Source organism: Gobio gobio (genome assembly GCF_949357685.1).
Source record: "Gobio gobio genome assembly, chromosome: 6".
NCBI classification, from domain to species: Eukaryota; Metazoa; Chordata; class Actinopteri; order Cypriniformes; family Gobionidae; genus Gobio; species Gobio gobio.
In genome coordinates this window covers 33,596,308-33,621,234 of record NC_137102.1, presented here as the reverse complement: position 1 = coordinate 33,621,234, position 24,927 = coordinate 33,596,308, and the positions used below count along the sequence as shown (strand labels likewise).

The 24,927-nt window shown below is 40.5% G+C and overlaps 2 protein-coding genes across 10 annotated transcripts in view; one reads left to right on the top strand and one right to left on the bottom strand.

Moving 5' to 3' along the window:
• cUnh1orf35 (chromosome Un C1orf35 homolog) overlaps positions 1–4,972 on the bottom strand; it is a 41,074-nt gene extending 36,102 nt beyond the window's left edge. Inside the window, exon 1 of the mRNA XM_079819491.1 lies at positions 4,586–4,972. Within this exon, the coding sequence (XP_079675617.1) occupies positions 4,586–4,682 (97 nt within the window). The 5' untranslated portion in view covers positions 4,683–4,972. The remainder of the gene's footprint in view (positions 1–4,585) is intronic.
• Positions 3,538–24,927, top strand: part of guk1a (guanylate kinase 1a) — a 49,638-nt gene continuing 28,248 nt past the window's right edge. For 2 of the 9 annotated variants that reach the window (XR_013816711.1, XM_079819505.1), the window contains exon 1: positions 23,060–23,109. Coding sequence is in view for 3 of the 9 variants with exons in the window: in XM_079819501.1 (XP_079675627.1) it covers positions 20,204–20,240 (37 nt within the window). In the remaining 6 variants the exon portion in view is untranslated. Of the gene's footprint in view, positions 4,174–4,663; positions 5,164–20,062; positions 20,241–23,059; positions 23,110–23,584; positions 24,438–24,927 lie in introns of those variants that run through there. The other 7 variants (XM_079819502.1, XR_013816712.1, XM_079819503.1 and 4 more) reach the window with 7 other exon arrangements.

Below are 24,927 nucleotides of genomic sequence, written 5' to 3'. Positions count from 1 at the left end.
ATTTGTTATATCATAATCTGCACCCTTCGTTGCCTTTCTTTGATGACGTTGCAGGGCGTTCCAAATGAACGATTATTGTCAGCGAAGTCCACTTCAACTGATATACCGTGCTCAGGGAGTAGGGAGCCGTGAACAGTGCATAGGGACCCTGTCGAATGGAATGCACCCTATTTCTTTAACAGGTTGCGTCACGTCTGCCCATTAGGCCTCACTGACGTCAGCACGGCATATAAATTAGCTACGCATGCGCTATAGTAGGATTCCCGCAGGACGCCTGAGGCAGGTTACCAAGCAACGTCCCCATGACCATATTAAAATTTAGAAGCCATTAGGCTTGTTTGAGATGAGCAAAATCTGCGCAGAACCGATCACCGGTGATCAGCGCGAGATGCATGCCGGTTAGAAATGTGTCCGAGGGCGGTCCGCCTTACTCTGATGTCATGCCGACGTATGTCAAAAAACTCTCGCGAGCGAAAGGCGGATGTGTCGGATTCTGCAGTTGAGCGCAGTTGCTCTCCACCAACTGCGCTGAGCAAAAGCATGATGGGAAACGACTTGCTGACGACACAGCTTAATGCTTATTGGTTTAAACAACCGTGATGTATGGTTCTTTTTAAAAATGTTTGATTTTAAAACTCTGATATCATGTTTTTATGTGTGAATATTCCCAAACTCTCTAACAAAGGCGATCTCTCTGTGGGTTATGTGATTGTTGTCATTTTTATAAAAAAATATATATATACAAACATGTATGTAGGCCTAATTAAAGTAAAAATGATTGATAAACACGATTTTCGAATGGAAATAAATAGCAAAAACCTTGGGTGTCTTGTTCATAATATTTATTTTCATATAAAAGTAACAGAACTTAAATAGAGTGCCGAAGTTATGACGTCACTTTGTAGGCCAAAACGCGGAAGTCAGTTAGCATTTTAGCCCTACCGGTTCCCTCGCCCTAAAGTCTATGGGTTTTTTGAATGGGTTTTTGCTAAATCGCCTGAAATAAGGTCTGTGGTTAACAAAGCCTCTAAATATTTTTACCTTTTGATCTATGACATAAAACACATTAGTTAAAACCTGCTTGTGATTTTTTAAAAATGTATTGTGTCTTAAAAACGATGGTTGCTAACAAGTTGCTAAAAGGGACTACATCCTTTGGCGGGGACTTTAGACGTCATCGTGACAAACAGGCAATCTCTCACTAGCCCGCGTTTCAGCCTAAGAATGAAGAACTTATGTGGCGTGAATAAATCGCGCTATTCGCGCAAAGTTGGATGCTTGAACATTTGGAGTTTACTCTCTTCACATGTTCGTCTCGTTGAGAAATGGCTGACATGGGCTGTGTTTACACGTCTTTTTGTGTTAAAATCTACTGTTAATGTGTGACAAAGCGTAGTTTTAAGACTTTTTCAGTCGATAATGTAGTTGTTTAAAGCTCAAATCTGTGGTTTATTTATAAGAAGAGTGCCTATTTAAACATTTTATCTGGTGTTTTCGGAGTTGTGAGCTCCAGTGAGTCAGCGGCGGTCATCGCTTGTTTAGCCGGCGAGAGTAGACTTTCCTCGGCTAGTCCTTCTGACGTCTGCCGCTGGCTCTGATGTCTCTGTGGTGCCTCCAGCTATAATTCGTCTTGTGGAGATTTAACGGCCCATATTTGCTCTCATGGATCTATAATTTGTTCCCTGGCAAATCGTTTAGGCTGAGTGCAAAGTGAAGTTTCATTACTTGTTTATTTTTAGGCTATAACTGTACGTTACCGTTGTAAGTTAGCCGACTAGCACTGACTTTGAATGTTTGACTGAATTGTTTGCTTTATTTCATGTGTAGCTTATTATACGTTTTGTATTATTGATCATTCATAAACTTGCATTTAACAAAAAGAGACTGGGTTGTTTCATGTCATTTAATGTTATCACAGTGATAATCATATTGTCTGAAAAAACATTAACAAAAGATAAATCTCAGAGAGGCACGCATAAACAAAATTAGTTTCTAACATTTTTGGAAAAAACGAATGGGCAATATTTCTCATGAAAAAGTGGATAACGCCGGTTTCATACTGCACGCGTTAAGGCCCGGGTATACTTCACTTACCGCGCCCGGACGCATCACGCGCGCAGCCCTGTCCGCGCGTCTTTCAAAGTATACTACACAACGGATGCGCGCGGAGGATCGCGTTCGACACATGCGCAGTAAAAAAGTGTCTATGCTCCACCAGACATCGGAGGGCAGCACTGAGTCCTGTCATCAACGGGACATTCGCTGGGCATGATCGGAGAAGAACTGTAGTGCATCCACCATTGCTACATAGTTTGGAAGAAACACTGAAGAATCAAAAATTCTCTCTTTTTTTTCCAAGCGTGTTGTTTTTAAACCGGTCTTTGCACACTCTTCTTCGACGGCTGAACACTGTGCTCAATACAGTGCGTATTGCCACCTAGTGGACTCTTCTGTACTGCTGGCGCATGCGCTGTTGCACGCGGACCGTCCGCGCGGTCTGAAAATTTGGGCTGCGCGCGGACTGGGTGTCGTAGTATACCCGGGCCTTTAGCAGGGCGTAAGCAGCGCAGGAGCGGAGCGTATGGAATGCGGGAGCCGCGCACACCCATTGTGCTTTCACACTGGCAGCGTTTGTTGCGTGCAGCTTGTATATTGCAAATACAGACGAATATCGTCCATTGTCACCTTTCCCGGTGTTCTCCCCCGACCCCTGTCTGTCTCGTGCTTTGATTTATGATGGGCAGCATGCTTCCTCCACGTCTAATATATAATATAATATATATTATATATATATATATATATATATATATATATATATATATATATATATATATATATATATATATGTATATGTATATGTGTGTGTAGTTTACATGATAAAAGTAACCTTTGAGCCTCTAGTTTTAATCATTTAAACGGACCTTTCAAGTTTGGGCATAAACTTCTGGCAGTGTTGTGTTTTCGTGTATTTTATAAATTTATTCACAGCGCTGGATGTCATATGGTGATCGTGAAACACACGGGACACTTCACTACATGATTTCATGGTGAAATTTGTTATTTTCCATGTTAATCAGGTCAGTTTTGATCAAGAACAATCCACTGTGGCTTTAATTCAGCGTGAGCAGCGCGGCACCATTCAGCGTGCTCCTGCTCCCGGTGTGAATGCACTCATTGATTAACATGGGCGCCGAAAAAAACACGCGCTGCTTACGCCCTGCTTACGCGTGCGGTGTGAAACCGGCGTAAGTGTTCATACCATAGAGCAGTGGTTCCCAACCACGTTCCTGGAGGACCCCCAACAGTGCACATTTTGCATGTCTCCTCAATCAAACACACCTGATTCAGGTCATCAGCTCATTAGTAGCTACTCCAAGACCTGATGTGGGTGTGTCAGACAAAGGACACATCCAAAATGTGCACTGTTGGGGGTCCTCCAGGAACGTGGTTGGGAACCACTGCCATAGAGGTTCATACACAGCGCAGATCATAATGAGCGAGCGTGCTTTTAAATAAAGTTTGAGGAAGCTTGATGATGACGTTGATCCGCGACCATGGTGTGCTGTAGTCCGTTTATAGCCTACCGTTAGCATTTTATATCTGACGGCTTTATTTGGGCTTCAAAATGTATACATTTTGGATTAACTTGTAAAGATTATCTTGGTAGACAAAACGTGTAAGGGTCATAACTCTTTGTTGAACACAGATCTTATTTTTTGCGATTTTCCAAAAGTCTATGGGGAAAATGAATGGCTTTTTGATCGAGGGAACCCATGCGCCGCTAACTTCCGGGTTGGCCTACAAAGTGACGTCATTACTTCGGCACTCTATTACCTCCAGTTTATCAGCAACAAAGCGCACGAGTGTGAATTCCGTGATATCCGCCTTTGATCTCGCAGATGTCTGATCCACTACGAGAAGAGAGAACTCTCCGGCTTGCCTGCACTTTTCTCACTCCTCTCCTCACTGCAGCCGCCTAGTCTCGGCTGAACTGCAGGCGAGGCGAGGCGGATTCGTAAACTGACGCGCTGCGTGCACGGCTTTTGCGACTCTGGGTCCGTTAACTAGAAAGTTCAACACGTCTACTACACCAACAAAAGCCACAACTGTAACTTACTCAATACATAATTTAATTAACAGGAGATGTAATGAGAGATCATACCAAGGACAAAGGTAGGAATGTATTTAACTTACATTACAAATACTAAGGACTTTAATCAGGAAAAAAACATAATGCAACGTGAACCCAGAGGACAATCTGTCATAGACAAACCAAGCTGATATTGTGGATGAGCAATATATTTACAGAAAAGTTACCCATTAACTTTACAAGTCTGCTAAAATGTCTTTGCGAGTTATTAGCTTTCTGAACAGGTTAACTTACCATGCCTGTAAACTACAAAATGTCTTCACAAACCAACTCTAATTAGCAATAGTTAACGTTAGTTAATTCAACCGTGTAATGTACAAAAGAAATCATGCTTCTCTGAACATAATGCTATATTTTGGGAAATTCACCTATAGAGCACACAATAATAGTGCTGACTGAGTTAGCCACGGCTAGAGCTGCTAGCTCGACACTCACCCAGATAGTTCTCTCTGTGTTTATCCACTTTCACTTCATCCCAGTTGAACTGATCCTGACCCCCTCTCACCCCTCCAGATCTCGATGAGCCAAACATGACTTCTGCTCATCCAGGCACAATTTCAGTCTCCTAAAGGCACTGAGATGCTTTACACGTGTGTAGTAGAAGAATCAGGCCTTGGGTTTCCACAACATCCGGGAAACCGATTGTCTTTACACAGTAACAAGCTCAGCACGAAGAGCTCTTTTAACAAACGCAATCATTATCTTGTCGACCAAGTCCTATTTGAAACGACTCAACAAAGACGATTCATTACAGAAAAAAGCGCGTGCGGTGTTGCTGTGTAAGAATATGTGATGTCAACATCATCTGCAGTTTGGCGCGGTTCACGGGAACGTGTATGTTCTAAAGATCTGCGAAAATTCTGACGTCATCAGGTATCAGTAATGGCTCTCATGCGAAAACCAGTCACTTGAGAGAGAAAGGAAGAGTTTAAGCGGAGGGAGACAGACATTCTCCCTATTTTTGATCACTTGTATCTCAATGTATGTGAGGATTATCTCCAGGCTTTTTTCAGGTGAGTTGAAACGAGCTACAGCTTTAAATCATATATGATGGTCGCCAATTGCATCATCCTTTTTCTCTCAAGTGTTACAGTTTAGTTGTGAAGTGCCATTATGATGTTGACGTTTCATAAGGCTTAATTTTATTGCATACTTTCTTACACTAGGCATCACGTTCGATATGTTTCAAAGTGAACCTGCTGCTTTATGCTTTAGTCATATGCATTTAATACATGTGTAATGCATTATACAAGCATGGGAATAATAATACAGTGTCGTGCCTATGCCTGGATAGATTTATTTATAGTTTGAAAGGTTTTTGATTGTATCCGTGTGAAGATATGGAAGCTATAGTGTGGTACAAAGACTTCCAGTCCATTTTTGGAATTTAATATAAAAAAAGACCTAATAAGGCATATTATCAGCCTAACATTTGAGGAAAAGCTAAAAATTAACCTTATGAATTAGATGTTAATGATTGTTAATGCTATCCTGCATGATTAGAGAATGAAGCATCTTGTGCACTTCAATTGACGCAAGAGTTAGATCTCTATAAAGGAAATATCAGATTTTTCAGTCAGCGTTTCTAACAGCCAAGAGAAAGAAGCAGGAAAGGAGGAATAAAACAGAAATGTTTATTGAGGAATCTTAGTCATGTCAGTGCTCAGTCTGAAATCATTCCGTCAACAAACAAAGGCAATGAAAAAGACTATTCGGTGCTTCTCATCTCTTAAATTACACTTCCTTGTTTACATTCCTCGCTTCCTGGCTCCTCTTAATGTCATGATGCATGATAATGATACATGATAATGATACAACTGAGCATGGAGAAATCGAAAGACAACTTTGTAAATTGGAATATTCCAAGGCCGTAAGCATGTCTTCAAGCCACTAGTCTTCAAATGCTCATCCTTGGGCAGATGAAAAAAGTTTCCTTTTGAGTCACACTTCAGAACACAGCGTCTCGTCGCCATGATGTTTTCTAGTTTTCACTGGCGTCTTGGAGCGCAATAAGTGGGCGTATCGTATTCAAATAACTTGACAAGTTGACGTCATCTAGTCAGAGAAAAAGTGAAGTGAAGTGACGTGTGGAATTTGTGCTCTGCATTTAACCCATCCAAGTGCACACACACAGTAGTGAACACACAGCAGTGGGCAGCCATATTGCTGTGGCGCCCGGGGAGCAATTGGGGGTTCGGTGCCTTGCTCAAGTCTCACCTCAGTCATGGTATTGAGGGTGGAGGAGGGCGCTGGTTATTCACTCCCCCCACCGACAATTCCTGCCGGACCTGAGACTCGAACCCGCAACCTTCCGGTTACAAGTCCGACTCTCTAACCATTAGGCCACGACTGCCCCCTTCGGTCTTCTAACTTTTGAAAGAAAATAACTATATATATACGGTGCACTGTCATATTTCAAACTTTGCAGGATGTTTTTGTTCACTTAGATCTATGTTACACACTACATGAAAGGTAAATTTCTAAATTCCATGATAGGTGCTCTTTAAATAAATTAAATACATAAAGGGTTAGTTCACCCAAAAATGAAAATTCTGTCATTAATTACTTACCCTCATGTCGTTCGACACCCGTAAGACCTCCGTTCATCTTCGGAACACAAATTAAGATAATTTTAGTTGAAATCTGATGGCTCTGAAAGGCCTCCATTGGCACAATGCACGGTACACTCTCAAGACCCTTAAAAGGTACTAAAGACGTCGTTCACTCAAGTCCATCTCACTACAGTGGTTCTACAATAACTTTATGGAGTGACGAGAGCAGTTTTTGTGCGCAAAAAAACCCAAAATAACGACTTATATAGTGATGACGATTTCAAAACACGGCATCATGAAGCTTCGAAGCGTTATGAATCAGTGAGTCGATTCAGCAGTTTGGATCGCCAAATTTCAGCAGTTTGGCGGTTTGACACGCAATCCGAATCATGATTCGACTTCGAAGCTTCATGATGCCGTGTTTTGAAATCGTCATCACTATATAAATCGTTATTTAGGGTTTTTTTGCGCACAGAAACTAATCTCGTCACTCCGTAAAGTTATTGTAGAACCACTGTAGTGAGATGGACTTTGAATCGACCAAGGCTTGATAAGTACCCCCCTTGATACTCACAGGAATTAGGTACAACCCAGCTTGATCGCGGCTTGCGGAGCGCCGGGGACCCGGACCAGTGTCCCGACCTCCATGACGGGACAGCGGTTGATGAAATGACCCGGATCCCCGCAGCGCCAGCAAGCCGGCCCAGACTTCCCCGCCACCCTAGTGGCCGGAAGTAGGTCCGGCGATTGGCGTGGAGAGAGCGCTGGAACAGAGGGAGAGGCGTGGGGATCCGATACGGTCGCCCCTCCCCTCGGGAGCGGACGGGGCGGTGCTGCCGGATCGCTGGGGCCACCCGTCCTCCACCTTGGGGCTGGTCTTGGCGGGAACAGCCCACGCGACCTGGGAAGGGGAACAGGTTTGGGGAGAGAAGGGGAAGAAACAGAAGGGGGGAGAGAGAGGGAGAGAGAAGCCGATGGTAGAGGTTCGCCGACCCCGTGGCACGCCACCATGTGGTCCTCCGCCAACTGGATGGCCTGGCTCAGCGACGTCGGGCGGTGGCACTGGACCCACTGCGCGGTCTTCTGGGGAAGCTGCGCGATGAACTGCTCCAGCACGACACGGTCGATGATCCCCTCAACGTCGCTTCCGTCGGCCATCAGCCACTTGCAGCATGAGTACCAAAGCTGGTGCGCGAAGGTGAAGGGTCGGCCGGATTCGCTGAGGGTCAGGGTCCGGAACCGCTGCATCTGTTGTTCTGGGCTCCGGCCGACCCGCTGTAGTATAGCGCGCTTCAGGTCTTCGTAGGCCAGGAGATTCTGGACTGGCAGTTGGTGTGCGGCTACCTGCGCCTCTCCGGACAACAGCGGCAGGAGCCGCATTGGCCAGGCCGACCGGGGCCACCCCCGGGACTCGGCGGACCTCTCGAAGAGGTCGATGAATGCCTCCGGATCATCCTCAGGGCCCATCTTCGAGAGGTGGATGGTGGCTGCCGAGTCGGTGGTAGACGGGGGGGTAGCCGGAATCTCCCGGGCCATCCAGCTCCGGAACAGCTCGCGGTCTTCATGCTGGGCCCGAATGAGGGCCTCGAAGCGTTTATCTTGTTCGGCCCTCACGGCCAGCAGGTCTTCGTGTGTTTGTTGGTGAAGACCGGCGAGCGATTGGACGAGGTCCGCAAGCGGCATCTTTGGCGGGGTCTGCATGGCGGCGGCAAACTTCTCCCTTCCCGGGTTTCGGCACCAGTGTAACGTAGGTTCGGCTGTGTGGGTGTAGGAAGGAAGAAGTCTGGGTCGGCGTGGCTGGGACTGCACTTAATTTATTACTCAGAACAGGTTCAAACATAAAGCACGCACGAGGGCGTTCAGCTCCGAACAATCAAAAACTCAATATTCAATATTTCACTCAGTTTCAGGTTTGCAACACTCTTTCTCTCTCTGGCAGAAATAGGCAGTCCCAGTCCAGGTCTCTCTCCCCTCTCTCTCTCCCGGCAGCGGCTTAAATGCGGTCTCTCCATGCCAATTACTGCAACGAGACACAGGTGTTAATGATCTGCACTTGACCTACTTACTCACCACTCGTCTGCTCGCTCTCTCTCTCCCGCTACAGACTTCGCAAAACCACGCCCCCTCCGCCACAGACCCCATTGAATTCCATAGTAAGAAAAAAATAGTCAATGGGGACCATCAACTGTTAATACTATATATATATATATATATATATATATATATATATATATATATATATATATATATATATATATATATATATATATATATATATATATAAATAATTTTGTTTTTTTTTTTATTATTATTTTTTTTCTTCATTCAGCAGAAGACAGAAACTCATACAGGTTTTGAACAAGTTGAGGGAGAGTAAATGATGAAGCACCACCCCAAACTAGTCTCATGGCACGGGGTTGCACCGTATGACTTGCATTAAATGTCACACGTGAAGCTTATTTATCCTCTTTTGGTGCCCCCCTCAGCACTTGGTGCCCTACGCGCAGCACATGGTGCACATTCATTGTTCACGGTTTTATTGGTCCCTATTTAATTGAATACTTTGATATTTTGTTTTATTATAGGAGAGGGTTTTATTCCAGTAGTGCAAAAGAGACATTTTTGCATTGATTGCACACTTAGGAAATCTGAAGGCTTGCATCGCTTTCGGAGAGACACAAGAAGTGAATAGTGTGACACGCTTGAATTGACTGTGCATGTATTATAAACGTCTTGGCTCTGATTTTGACACTGAAGAGGAGCCGTTAGGACTTCCAAGCCCCATTACCTTCAAGTGCCTTCTGTCACTCACAGCTGTGTTTGCTCTGAGATGTCACTTCAGCGCACACTGGAATAAGACTTAAGGCTATTTTCAAATCAAAGGTGCCACTTTAGGATTTTGCATATTACTTTGGCTGCCCTGCATTGGGATGCTGTTTATTAGGGATATGCAGTGGTGGACGAAGTACACTTTTTATGTATTTAAAGGGTTAGTTCACCCAAAAATGAAAATTCTGTCATTAATTACTCATTATGTCATTCCAAACCCGTAAGACCTTCGTTCATCTTCGGAACACAAATTAAGATTTTTTTTGATGGTCAGAGAGCTCTCGGATTTCACTCCATAGACTGCTATTTAGTTAACACTTTCAAGGCCCAGAAAGTTCCGTTGCTCTGATTGGTTTTAGGTAGGCATGTGCCGGTATCAAATTTTCGTGTTGTGATTAATTGCAGAAACTTTTATCACGGTATACGGTATTATAACGATATTGAAATTTGTTGCAAAAAAAGTGTTGTCATACTATAACAGGTTTAATTATTTTCTTATTACTGTTGCCTCTGGCTTGGCGTGCTCAGTTGGGGACACTAAATTTTTCAGCGAAACATCGAAATACATCTAAATAATAAACTAAATTAACCATTTAAACTAAATTACTGATCAAATTATTGATCTAAAGCCCACACTGTCACTGTATGATACTTGAAATTTTTCCAGAATGGCTATACAGCTGAATAAATTTATGCTGCATTATTTTCCTGTTTAACACTGTAAAGCTGCTTTGAAACAATCTACATTGTTAAAAGCGCTATATAAATAAAGTTGACTTGACTTGACTTGACTTGACTTATGACAAAAAGAACCAAACATTTAAATGCATTAAAGCAATACACAAAAAATGTATAAAGTAAACAAATATTTAAAACAGATTAAGTGCAAAAGAATTATAAAGAACAATATGTAACACTTTACAATAAGGTCTCGCTAGTTAATGCATTAACATCAACAAATAGCTACATTTTTAGAGTTATTATTCTTTGATAATGTTAGTTTAAAAAAAGCAACTGTTAGTTAGTGTTAGCTCAGGTCCATTAAATAATACAGTTACATCTTTTGATTATAATAATGTGTTATTAAATGCTGAAATTTACATTTAACTAATATTAATACACGTTTTAGAAGTATTTTTCATTGTCAGTTTGTTAATGAATTAACTAATGTTAAATAATAGAGCCTTATTGTAAAGTGTGCGACTGAATAACAATCAGAACATATTCAAACAATATCTAGGGCTTGTAATTTGGTCCAGATTAAAATATAAAATGTTTAAATTTGAAAATGAATAGCCTTAAGTCTTTAAGTATTAAGTATTTGGTTATGTGATGAGATTTGTTTACAAGGATTACTGGGGAAACGGCTGCATTTCTGCTGTTCCGTCAGCGCCCTCTGCTATCAGAGAGTGAATGTGCGTTTCATTCAGGGTATGTCCTTCACTCGTTCCGCTATGTGCTCGGCTCGTTGGGTTTTGTTTACATCGGTGCGCGTTCCTCTTTTACGTATTGTTCATTTTAAACGGTTGATGGGTAAAGTATTCTTAAAATGCATTCTAAAAATCTGAATAATTCGTAAGAAATAATTATTCACAGTATTTTGAAGTGGCCACAATAACAATATTGTGTATGTTCATTATTGCATTATTACCGTTTACCAGCACATGTCTAGTTTTAGGTCTATCCAATTTAGGTCTTTCCTAGTTCGCCCCGGCATAATCACAGCCCAACAGAGCAGTATCAGACTTATATTCTGACTGGAATTGAGTAAGACCACATCAGACTAGATGATTGATTCAGCTGTGGGCACTATTTGAGGGAACAGCCATTTAGTGGTGTCCGAAACCGCAGCGGACGTTATTAAGTGCACTCATTCAATCCCGCAATGCACCGCAATAACGAGTTTACAACCAATGTATGCTCGACGGCTAGAGAATACCCATAATGCGAGAGTCGCGCTGTGCATTGAATGAATTCCCGCGTTTCACCAGGAGATGGCATCAACCCACACACTTTTTAAGACCAATGATAATGGACCCACTCACTTTTATCGTCTCTAATTGAGCACGTCTGTTTACATACCCTGACAAACAATTTTTTATTAATTTTGTTCTTTTAAACTCGACGCTGAGTTTCAGGGAAACTACACACAGCAGTCATTCGTTCACGTGAACAGGGCATAATCAGTCAACAATGGCTAGCGGAGGAGCAGAAGAACTTGAAAAGCCTCCCGCATCATTCAAATCACATGTATGAGAGAATTTTGGCTTCCCCGTAAAATATAATTATGACGGAAGAAGGGTGGTGGACAAAACTCTAACAGTATGTAGGCACTGTAGCACAAGAAAGCCGTATGAAAGTATCAGTACATCGAGTATGGCTACGCATCTGAAGCAACACCTGCTGACGCCCGTTTCACACATACTCCGTTTGCAGTGCGTATTTTTTTCCGTAACCATGTTAACGGATTACAGCTTTCACACTGCACACGGTTAAGGTCTGTCAGTGCTTTCCAGGAGCGGTGCGTATACAGCAGGCCAGTGATCGTTTCCGCACCAAGTCTATTTTTTGCTGTGCTGGACGCGCTGATTTAAAGTGACAGCGCATTGTCTGCATTAACATGTATGGATGCGAAAATCTAGTAATTCCACCACAGATGCATATAATGTAAAGTCTACTCTGTTTCAAAGTCAACACATGGCTTTTTGCCTTGGGTAAAGTAAGGAAAACGGCATTTAGGTAAACAAGAAATAATGGAGAGCACTCGTCCTTTCTTGGAGGTGGAAAAACAAAAGTTCTTTATGACCTGCAGGATTTCTTGTAAAAATATTTTTGAAAATAAAAGAAAAGATGAGAGTTGGCTGTAGGGTTGCAACGATGCGTCGACGTCATTGACTACGAAAATACGTCGACATGCGAGAAATGCGTCAACGCGTCACATTATTTACGTTATAGAATAGAATAGATCTAGAATAATGGCGGCTTCTGCTCCCTGGCGTGATGGTATTCAGGAAAACAGCACTCTTGGTTCTGTGATGTTGCTTTACTGTAGGCTATCATATGTTATAAATATAAAAACTCCACAATTGGTCATTTAACCCGTGTATGTTAACTGAGTTTCTTTGTGTGAGCAGCGCTCATTTGTTGTGATTTCTCCTCGAGAGGCTGCGCGAGCGTCAACAGCATAACCTTGTTACCGTCAGTAACAAGGTTATCTGCCGGCCGATATATCGGGCCGATATTTGCTATTTTTACTTGTATCGGCATCGGCCGATACAAGGCTGCTGCGTTCGCCGATATTTTTTTCCCTGCATTATTTACAGACAGGCTTCCACAGGCAGCTCTCACCGTCTTCAAACTGTCTTGCTCTCCCTCCCTTGCGCATATTAATCAAAATCAATTGAGAATTAACACGATGGTAAAAGGTCGAAAGACTGAAGTTTCACGTGGAGCATTGGGAGATTTTTTCCTGAATTACCGCTGATGTTGCTTTACAAGAGATTAAGTTAAGTGGACCTACACTCTAAAAAATGCTGGATTAAAAATAACCCAAGTTGGGTTGAAAATGGACTAACCCATCAATTGGGTTGTTTTAAGCAAACATTTAACCCAACCGCTGGGTAGGGATGGGCATTTTTGTCAATTTCTCATTTCGATCATCGATAGGTCTCAAAAACGAGTACTCGAGTAATTGGGGGCGGGGCATGTGCAGGGGGCGGGGCATGTCCGTCATTGAGATCATGAAAATACTGTTATGAAAATGGTTGTTGACAAATACAAACGTGACATGAAAACGGGTATATGAAAACATGAACATATAAAACAAAAAATAACTGCTAGATTATGATGCATAAATGTCTTTGAAAAAGAAACATCTTTATAAAATGACCGTCTCAAATAACCAAGTCAGTAATATCGAGCATTGCCTTTGAGCTGAAACTGTGAAATAACACCACCCAGCAGAGCTTGCTAGCTGGTTAATAAACTCAACCAAACGCACAATATATCAATATTAATATGAAGATTATTATGAACCTATTACGACATAAATCAACACAAAAGGACGTGAATGCGCACGTGAACTTCAGCGTGCTAGATTTTACAGGCGAAGGGTTTGAAACGGAACATTTTGAATGCGCTCTTCCCTTAACAACGCTCATACACGGACAACGAAAGCACACAGAAACAACATTTTATTAAAATCCTGTTCTCATTATAATGCTTTGACAGATTGACTCTGCACATCATGCACTTAATTTTATTATTCATGATCGAAGCGTTTACAGACATCACTGCGCGTTTTCGAACTCATAGCGAAAAACCAACTTTAAATAAACTAGGTCTACTGTTAAAAAATACGAGAACAGTATAGCAGTGCTGCATTACTAATATCAATGATTCTGAGAAAGAAATAGCCTATCTGCAAAGAATATGACCGTCTCTAAACCATCATGTCGAGCATGAAATAGGCTATGCATTTGAGCTGAAACTGAAGAGAATGAACAACAGCCGGTATAACGGCAGCGCTTTTCTAGCTTATTAAGCTCAACCAAACGCTTCTTATATTAGATTAATCAGATATAGACAACATAAAAGTAATCTTACAAAGTGCATCTGCAGATAAGGACGCGGATGCTCACATGAACTTCACGCGCTAGTCTGAGTGTTCTCGCTAGTTTCTCTGTGGATCAGCTGATACACAGGGAACTAAGCACTGATCATTTACAGCATTCTAATTTCCATCGTGTTTTCATTATAATGCTATGTAGGCTATGACAGATTGGCGCTGCACATCTTGCAATAACCATTTAATGATCTCATGATTCCAGACATCACTGCAGTGCACGCCTTTATTTCGCCGCGGTCTGGAGGCGTGCTGTAAAACGCTAACCAATCAGACCTCCGCAAAACGATGCAATAACCAATAAAAAAGAGACAAATATATTTTTTTCAGGGCGATCATCGTTCTCATGATCGATGATCGCTGTCACGTTCGAGTACTCGATTACTCAACCACTGTTGCCCATCCCTACCGCTGGGTCAAAACAACCCAATTGCTGGGTTAGTCCATATTCAACCCAACTTGGGTTATTTTTAACCCAGCATTTTTTAGAGTGTAATTATTAAATGACTAGGTTGTAAATAGTTTTAAAGGGTTAGTTCACCCAAAAATGAAAATTCTGTCATTAATTACTCACCCTCATGTCGTTCGACACCCGTTTCATATTCGGAACACAAATGAAGATATTTTTGTTGAAAGCTGATGGCTGAGAAAGGCTTCAGATAGGCCTCCATTGGCATTCAGTACATTAATACTCCCAAGACCCATAAAAGGCACTTAAAACGTCGTTACAAAGTCCATCTCACCACAGTGGCTCTACAATAATTTTACGATGCGACGACAATAGTTTTTGTGCGCAAAATAAAATCAAAATAACACCTTTTATCCAACTTGTTATTGTCTTCCGTGTGGGCCTCCACGACGCATGCGCGAGAATATGACATAGCGCCAGCGTTCGGGAATCCATGAAATGCACACTTAAAGTCCCTGTAAAGTCAAAACTAAACATGTGTTCTGAGTTCCTCACACCACAGATAAATGTGTAATTAACCACCCAGCCAAATTTTAATTATAAAAAACTCCGGCAAGTACATAAAATAGCTTATCAAAAACTTGAAAAAATGAGCAGCATTCTCTGCTCTCAAACGCTGGGGGTGTGTCCGCTGTCGGCGCCGAAACCATGCCCACTCGTGGGACAGCTGCAGTAGCACACAGGGTTGCCAGGTTTTCACAACAAAACCCTCCAATTGCTACTCAAAACAAGCCCAATCACGTTTCAGGGGGGCTTCCCCGGTAAAAATCACATTTGGGGTGTAAAATATGTGTTTTTTTGGCATGGTTGCCTACTAAAATTTGCATTCCCGGGGCTAAATATCACATAATTATGGTCGCTTCAACCCGCGGACATGAAAAAACAGCCCGCGGCAAAACCGCGGTCTTGGCAACTGGTAGCACACAAGACAACACTCACGTACTGATCACGACTCTCTATGATCAAGACGCACCAGATGTCGGCGGGGCGGGAGGATAAAGGCCTGGGCGGGTGATAGTCGGTTCTGCAGCGGATTATCAGTGAATCCCAGTAGTCTCCGGTGAAAGTTTGTAAAACTATCCGGTGTAAAGTCACTGCAGAGGCAGTTGTCGGTGGTGATCCTCAGCTCTCCTTCAAGGCAGCTGTTCACAAAATTAATCCACCTCTTCTTGATCATCGTTTTTGTTTTGAAAGCTGTTTTGTAAGTTGTAGACTATAGTAACTAACAGTACTGACAGTAACTCGCGATCGAGCAGGCAAACTGATGCGAATGTGCTCCAGTTATGATCGTGTTAGGGGAGGAGCCAGGCTCGGTGGCTCCAGTGCGTCATCGAGCCACCGTTTTAGCCCCGCTCAGAAAATCCTGAACACAGCAACGGTGAAAATTTTTTTAACGGTCTAACTTCTGAATTCAGTACTACATAGTTCACAGTCTTTGTAATGTGTTTCAGCAATACATTTCTAACATTTATAATGTGTTTAGAAACAAATCTCATAATTGCCTTTACAGGGACTTTAAGCCCCATTTTGAGAACTACGCTGAGACCTAAAGCACGATCAATGTAGAATCCAACAGCTTAGACACGCGCGTCTTCCTCTGCTTGTAAACAAATCCCTTCTGGGTCATGTGTCCGAGCGCCGGATCTGCATCATATTCTCGCGCATGCGTTGTGGAGGGACACACGGAAGACAATATCAAGTTGGATAAAGGTGTTATTTTGATTTTTTTTTTGCGCACAAAAACTATTGTCGTCGCATCGTAAAATTATTGTAGAGCCATTGTGGTGAGATAGACTTTGTAACGACGTTTTAAGTAGGGATGCACCGAATCCAGGGTTCGGGTTCGGATTCGGCCGAATATTGGGCTTTTTGACTGGGTTCGGTTTCTGCCGAACCTCAGAATTTTTTTCCACCGAACCCGAACACTAGGCTTGCACTATGCGCGCTCCGCTGGTCGAACGTAATGACGCCGCTGTTGAAAGTGAAAATGGAACTCATGAACAGAAAACGTGGCAGTATACTTTAAGTCAAAAGAAGGCGATTCAAGTTGAGCTACGCGTTCAATTTGCAATGCCGATTTGTCTCGTGATGACCCTTAACAACAGCCGCTTTTATAACATTTGCATATGAAACATCCGAGAGAATAGGCTACGAGTTGTGCATGAAGGAATCTACAGACAGCAGCCAAAATGTATTTTATTTTACCTTGCAAACAGCCTATAGATCTATAGATCAGATAAAATATAAATACAATTAATAAAATATATAGGCCTACACTAAATATTTTTCACTTAAATAATTACCAAATTAAGATGACAAAACGAAAATACACTGAATCCGTAAGCTTTGAAGAACGGAATTAGGTAAATAGGTAGATAATATAGCTACTATATATCTTTACATATACTATTCTCTTAAAACCATCATTTCGTTATTTTTACTAACCCAAATAATGATTCATCCGCTAGGTTGCACGTGAGGGGGAAAAAAATAGGTTCCTTCCACTTAAGAGTTGAGCTCTTTTTATTTTAATATATCTCTTTACATAAATACTATTTTCTACTTTTAAGAAAAATAACTTCGTTATTTTACTAACCCAGTGTTTTGTATGTGAATGCTGTTTCACGTGAATATTACTAGGGGTGCACCGATCCGATATTAGGATCGGATATCGGCCGCGATACTGACAAAATAGCTGGATCGGGGATCGGAAAAATTAACAGATCCACAAGCCGATCCAGGTGTTTTTTTCCGTCGCAGCAGAACCTACGTCATTCGTCAGCTTCACGTGTGTCGCATGCTAGAAGGGAGCGAGCCAGAGAGTCGGCTGTGTGGAGGAGATATTTCACGCTTGCCATGCCAACTAGTTCGTCGCTGTTTCGAGGGTATTACTGCAAAGTCAGGGTCTTTCCTGCATTGACATTTTTTTGACGGCCAAAGCCTAATTTGATGAGTTATTGTGATTTACGAGTGATGTAGAACAGATGCTGCGCTTGTGACTGAGTGACAGAGAGACCGATCTGAGAGCTCCTCCCCCGCGCGCGCTCTCTGGGTCTTCAAAATAATCAGTGTTCGCTCTCATATTTCACATATTAATCCAAATCAAAAGCTCGGAAGACCGAAACCATGTTGCACGTGACACATTCGGACAATTTTGTCCTTGAATTATCACTGGGTGTGAATTGCGCTCAAAAAACATTGACTCTTCTCTGACCAGCTGACATAAAGCATACTTTCAATAAGCGGGAGACAAATTATATCCAGTTATGAAGTGTTTTCTGTGTGTTGACATCTTTCGCGATGTTCTAACAGACGGGATTCGCACACAACGCGTCTGCTAATGTCCGATTCGTGACCTAATGACTCCTTTGAACCGAATCATTTTAACGACTGGCCAGAACAACTGATCTGTCCAACACTGAACTCATGAACTCAGTTTATTAATTTACTCAGAACGCAACTGAAATGAGAACACAAGTGTGCTTACCCATTTTAGCAAGAGTGGGTAGTAAGAATTATTTTTAATTATCAACAGTATTTCATCTTATTTCTGTTGACAATGTGTAGTAAAATAAATAGGCCTAGCCTACAATCATTTAATCTGGAGTGAGGTGAAACCAGAACAAAGTTGTTATTAGCTAGCTGAAAATTTTTATTAAATTGCATATGGTAGAAAATTAGACTATTTGTTAATTTGTAATGCTACTTTTTAATATTGATATGATTATATACCAAAACAATTATCTGTAGTGTAAAAAATGTTTGGTAACTGTCAGATTACTATTGTATGTTTGACCAATACACTGTTTTTTGTTTCCACTGCTACATTTTATTTATTTAAAGAAGTTAGATTACATTCTATTTTAGATTTGAATGCACAATTGTTTTTTAAATAAATAAGAATTCAACACCTTACATACATCTGTTATTTTGTCTTAGTTATGTTTAGTTAGTAAAGTCTGGTGCCTTTAGTCTCTTCAAGGAAGGTATAAGGTGGAAGATATACAGTTTATTATTAATTCAACAATATATCGGATCGGTATCGGGTATCGACAGATACACAAAGCCCAGGCATCGGTATCGGTATCGGGACTGAAAAAGTCGGATCGGTGCACCCCTAAATATTACCACAGGAGTGAAGCACAAAGCTTTGTTTAGCCTAGAAAGGAAATAGCCTAATGGTCAGAGAGCTCTTTTTCATTCTGCTTTGTGATCTGGATCTGGTCACTCGATTTTCCGTGAAAGGCCTAGTCGATTTTATCCCAATGGACATGGACATCTCGTTTCTTTTCCCAAATCTTCACTCACGTCGCGCCCATGTTCGCAGGGGATTATAAACGTTTCTTCCTTTCGTTTGCTTATAATTAAGTCTATTATAACTATTCACATCCTTTACTGTGGGAAAGTATAAAAAGCACTGTAAGACGAATACCTTTTTACTTCAAATTTTATTTAACACAGTTTGTTCTTGTTATTAAACTTGGTAAGGCGCGTCAAGTTTGGTTTATTTGAATAGCGCATTTCACACACGCCGGTGATTTTAGTTTCGTTTTCTCTGGCAGTGAATAATCAAACATTGCCTAAATGTCTTGACCCTGTGGAAAATAAAATCCGCTCTTCAGACCTTTTAAAACAAGTGTTGCTTTGCAACATCAGTAGAATATATGAAGACGAAGATATTCAAGAAGGTGTCTATTCAGTGTCCCATTCCTCTCAAAGCGCAGAGCGGTAGGCCTATATGACGCATCTTTGCGGGGAAATAGTATGAATCAAATATTTTTCTAACTAATATTTAATTTTCATATATTCTTAAGGTTACCATTATTTACTAAAAATCATTTTTGTTTTATAGGATGTAGTGTGTTGTTTCACTGACGGAAGTGCTAAAATAAACACGCATATGGATGTTTCAGCCTCAAATGATTTCAAAATGTTGGCTATATATCTGGCATAGACTACAGTATTTAAAATAGCATATATGCATTAGTTACATTCTCAATTTAATTTACAGAGCAATCCCTGCTAAGTTTTTAGTTTAACTAATACTATAGAAGAGGATTAGTGTGTGTCGCACACAACAGACTCGCAACGGGGGCGTGGCATCACGATGGTGGCGCTCCATCTTGATGTCGGCACAACCCTAGCGCGCGCCACCTGCTCTCCATTGGGTTGTTCTTTGAAACGACAGAGGACGACTCGGGGTAATTTTTCTATAAACCGTCATGAAATAGCGTCGAGAAGAACATACACGACAATGTTTACTTTAGTAAACTTGACCAAAACAGTTAATGGCATCCCTACACTGCTGTGGACGTTGTTAACTTCATTAATGTGTTTACTGTGATAATGGACTGCGGATGGGAGTAGGATTCGGTATTCGGTTTCGGATTCGGCCGAATCTTAACCAGTGGATTCGGTATTCGGCCGAACCCCAAAAATCTGGATTCGGTGCATCCCTAGTTTTAAGTGCCTTTTATGGGTCTTGGGAGTATTAATGTACTGAATGCCAATGGAGGCCTATCTGAAGCCTTTCTCAGCCATCAGCTTTCAACAAAAATATCTTCATTTGTGTTCCGAAGATGAACAGAGGTCTTACGGGTGTCGAACGACATGAGGGTGAGTAATTAATGACAGAATTTTCATTTTTGGGTGAACTAACCCTTTAAGTATAGTATAGTCAGTGTGCACTTTATTATGCTGCTTGCTTGTTGATACTGTGTGCAATAGTGTAATTATTTTATTTATGCTTAAATATTTATTTTCACCACTGAACTTTTTTTTTCTTCTTGTTCTACCTCACCTGTTTTTACTATTTGTTAAATATTATTGTTTTTAGTTCAATAAATGTTCCTTTTTAAATTGTAAATTTTAAATTATTATCATCATGATCATTGTGTCATTTTTATGTTGTAAATTGAGGGAGCAAAAGCAGTATCGGCTCCAAATATTGGCTCAAGAAAATCGGCAGCCCGTATCGGTCATCGGCTAAGGCTGATGAAAAAAAATCGGCATCGGCACTAAAAAATCCATATCGGTCGACCCCTACTATCGATCACCATTTACACTAAATGAATGCAGAATTATTGTTGCATTTTGGTGATTCCCTAGTTATTTGTATTTTTTCCCCTAGTTTTAATCAGCTTGTCCGGTCGGGCAAGTAAAATTCTCTTTCACTTGCCCCTTCAAAAAATCCACACAAGCGTTAATGTCGAGCCCTGAACCCTTAAAAGGGTTAGTTCACCCAAAAATGAAAATTCTGTAATTAATTACTTACCCTCATGTCATTCGACACCTGTAAGACCTTTGTTCATCTTCGGAACACAAATTAAGATATTTTGGTTGACATCCGATGGCTCAGAAAGGCCTCCATTGGCAGCAATGTAAATTGCACTCACAAGACCCATAAAAGGTACTAAAGACGTCGTTACAAAGCCCATCTCACTACAGTGGTTCTACAATAATTTTATGAAGCGACGAGAAGATTTTTTTGCGGAAAAAAAACTATAAATAACGATTTTATTCAACAAGTTTCTGTCTTCCGCCTGCGCCTTTGATGTGAACTCACAAAGCACCAAGACGCATGCGCGAGAATATGACATAGAGCCGGCGTTCTGACACATGACTGCGCATCTCCTCTCTAGCTGTCAAAAAATACATCGCACCTGCACTATTAAAGCAATCTGCACGCTCAGATTCAACACTTTCGCTGCCGTTTCGGGAGAGCTGACGGAAATCACTTGCCCACGTCTTTTTAATCCTTGCCAATTTGAACATGCAAGCGATTTTATAGCATTTCGTAATACATGAGATGGGAGCTCTTTGAGAAGGAGAGTCTTCTTTGCGCTTCAAATCAAGTTGTTTTTCCTTAGTTAAATACACACAAAATTATGTCAAAAATGTCCATCTTTAGTGAGTAGTCACATCAACACAGTTGGTTATGTCTTTCGCAAAAAAAACGGTATACCTTGCATCCCTAAGTCAAAGTAGTCCTTTTAAATTTACTTTATTTACTTATCTTGTAGTAAGTTTCAAAAGATTGATTTTATTTATTTATTTATTTTATTTATTTTTATTTTATCTGATTTGAGGTCCTTTATCACGTAAACTTAGTCTCCATTAAACTATGTTATGGAGTTTTTGTCTATACTGAAAGTTTTTTTTTTTTCTGAGAGACATTTTGTCTGCTGAACAATCGGACTGTTGTTAAACAACAGTGCAATACATTTAACAGACTGTATTCTGTCCCTCACAGCCTTGTTTTCATGACGAAATTTGAATTACTAGTTGTTTGAATTACGAATAAAACACAAAAACAAAGGAAACTTATATAAACATGGCGTAAAAACTGACCTTAGATGGTGTAGATTTGGCAGAAGTGGAGTTGATTTGTAGAGAAAAAATTCTACATTTAAAGAGATTTTAATGAGAATAACCATTGAGAATAATGGGTCTCATTCACATTCCGCCTAATTCACCACACGTGCGTGCACACATGAATTTGTTCTTAACCTCGTTCTGATGTTAATGAATTTTGCATATTGTAAATGAGAGATTGCATGCCCAAGGTTAGTCATTTGGCATAAAACATGCCTGCACTATCTCCATATAAGGGATTTCCACACGACCTTTCCTTTACAGCCATTCATCATCACTCCGTAAACATATGACACTCATATGATGCTCTCGTCTGAAAGATCCTCAAAAGTGTGCCATCTTCAAAACCAGGTCAAACACAATAAACCCCTTTTCTACAGACGCACAAAAAATATAGCCTATCTATATATTACATATCCTCTTAACATGATTATTAGGCCATCCGGAGTATGTCATTTTGCATACGTGTGTGTGGTTTCGGTTGTTCCAACTTTTTTTTTATTTCCATAAATGTATAATAAAGTACAATAGTTATTGGTGAATCATAATTTGTTTGTGAAAACATTTGTACATATATTTCACACACAAATACAGGTACATGTGTACCCAATGATAATTAACAGAAAAAAGTCAATATGGTAATGAAAATTTTAGGGGAGGGGTAGTTTAATTGTCAAGAAAAAAATCACAATGAAAATCAAACTCTGAATAGACAAAAATAAGCCTTTCATGATTCAAAAGAATTTTTCTTTTGATTTTGAAATGACTGAAATGCTGACCTGACCATTTATTGCTTAAATATATAATTTGAGTTTTATTTAAATTTGAATAGTTCAGTAGCTTAATGGGAAATATGACCGTTCACATGTTGGCGCTGTTGTTTTTGTTATCGAGCACTAAGCAGATGTGTTTCTTAGTGCTGAGTCAGTCTGGCATAATGTTTATGATACCATGGCAGTAACTTGTGAAAAGAAGGCTGGGTTGTTTGGCTGGAAGTTTGGCTTCTAGTGAGCTGATTGGAGAGGGATCCTATGAGAAAGCACACACGCGCGCACACACATTTCAGATTATATTGAGTGTTGTGCATGTTTCTTTTGCACATTTGAGCAAGGTAAGCAATACAAACACAGAGCTTGAATTGTGATGTAAATTGACTTATTGGTATTATTAATGTTTTGAAATATTGTTTTAATGCTTAAATATAAACCCTGTACCTAAGCCTTAGGAGAACACTTTAATGAAAATGATATAATTGGCATTATTATTGGGTTTAATGCTTTTCTGTAGAAAAAATGTGTTGGATTTTTGGTTTGTTTTTTGTGGTTGGGTCCTATTTGCAGGTTTGTTTTCTGGCGTAGTTTTGGTTTGGGGGGTTGAAGTGTGAATCGTTTTAGTGGGGTCCCAGGGCATATGCTCCCTTGTGAGATTTTTGTTTGTTTGTTTATTTTTGCTAAATGGTGATGTCATCCACACATGCAAAGTTGGATACATAACTGCAATGAAATAATAAGCTAGTTAACAATTACTTGTTTGCATAGGATATATTATGTATTTTATATTATTTAAGCACCTAAAACCTTATCAGTTTGACAGAATTTTTGGTAACACTTTACAATAAATCTTCATTAGTTAACATGAACGAACTAACAATGAGCAATACATCTACAGCATTTATTAATCTTAGTTAATGTTAATTTCAACATTTACTAATACATTATTCAAATCAAAAATTGTATTTGTTAACATTAATTAATACACTGTGAACTAACATGATAAAAATCCAACTGTTCATTGTTTGTTTAACTAACATTAACAAAGAATTTTGTAACGCATGTATTGCTCATTGTTAGTTCATGTTAGTTAATACATTAACTACTGTTAACAAATGAGACCTTATTGTAAAGTGTTGCTGAATTTTCAACTTCATCGTGCCATGAGAAGTCAATCTAACTTCACTTAACATTTTCTTTAATATTAAAATGTATTTCCTACTCCTTAACAGTTCATCAGGCTCTTAAAGGGAGAGTTCATTCAAAAATGAAAATTGTCATCATTTACTCACATTCAAGTTGTTCCAAACCTGTATGAGTTTCTTTGTTCTGTTGAACACAAAAGATAATTTTAAAGGTCCCATGGCATGAAATTTTCATTTTATGAGGTATTTCAACATTAATATGAGTTCCCCTAGCCTGAATATTGTCCCCAAGTGGATAGAAATGTTGATCGGTGTAAACCCGAGTTCTGGCTGTCTTTCTCTGCCTTTGAGAAAATGACAGGCCAGATGAGCCAATCCTGAAGTCTCCTGGTTTGACGTCCAAGCAGGAACGGTTTCCTCCCTTTCCTCCGCCCAGAGAATCGTGAGGGTATCCGGCTAGGCTAGCCAGCTTTCCCCACAATGAACTGGATTACATTCGATTACTGCTGTTGTGTTTGCGCTGTGTAAGTTACTCAATGCGCGTCACTGACGCTTTTCATATGATTGGAACATATCTAGAAATAATGCTTTAATCAAACGTACTAACTTGTTCATCTCGCTGTAATGGTACATTGCATGTGTTACAAAGTTGGTAGAATAATGATGAAGACGGACTCGGCGTGACTGGGACTCGTGTTTATTCAGAACTCTCAGATACAAACACAATAAACTCGCGCTGACAGACAGCGCTCTCACAACTCAGTAGTTACTATAAATAACTTTGTTAGCAATCGCTCCGTCTCCGTGATGTCCGGTTCGCGAACAAATCATTCCTTTGAATCGGTTCTTTTTAGTGAACCGAACCAGTTCACCAAATCGGACTGAATCGTTCTAAACGGTTCGCGTCTCGAGTCAGCGCTGATCCATAATTTACTAAAGTTACTAACTTGCTGACATGAGTGACAGTCTCTCCGACTAGAAATAAACTAATAACCTGAAGTATATTCTAGTAAC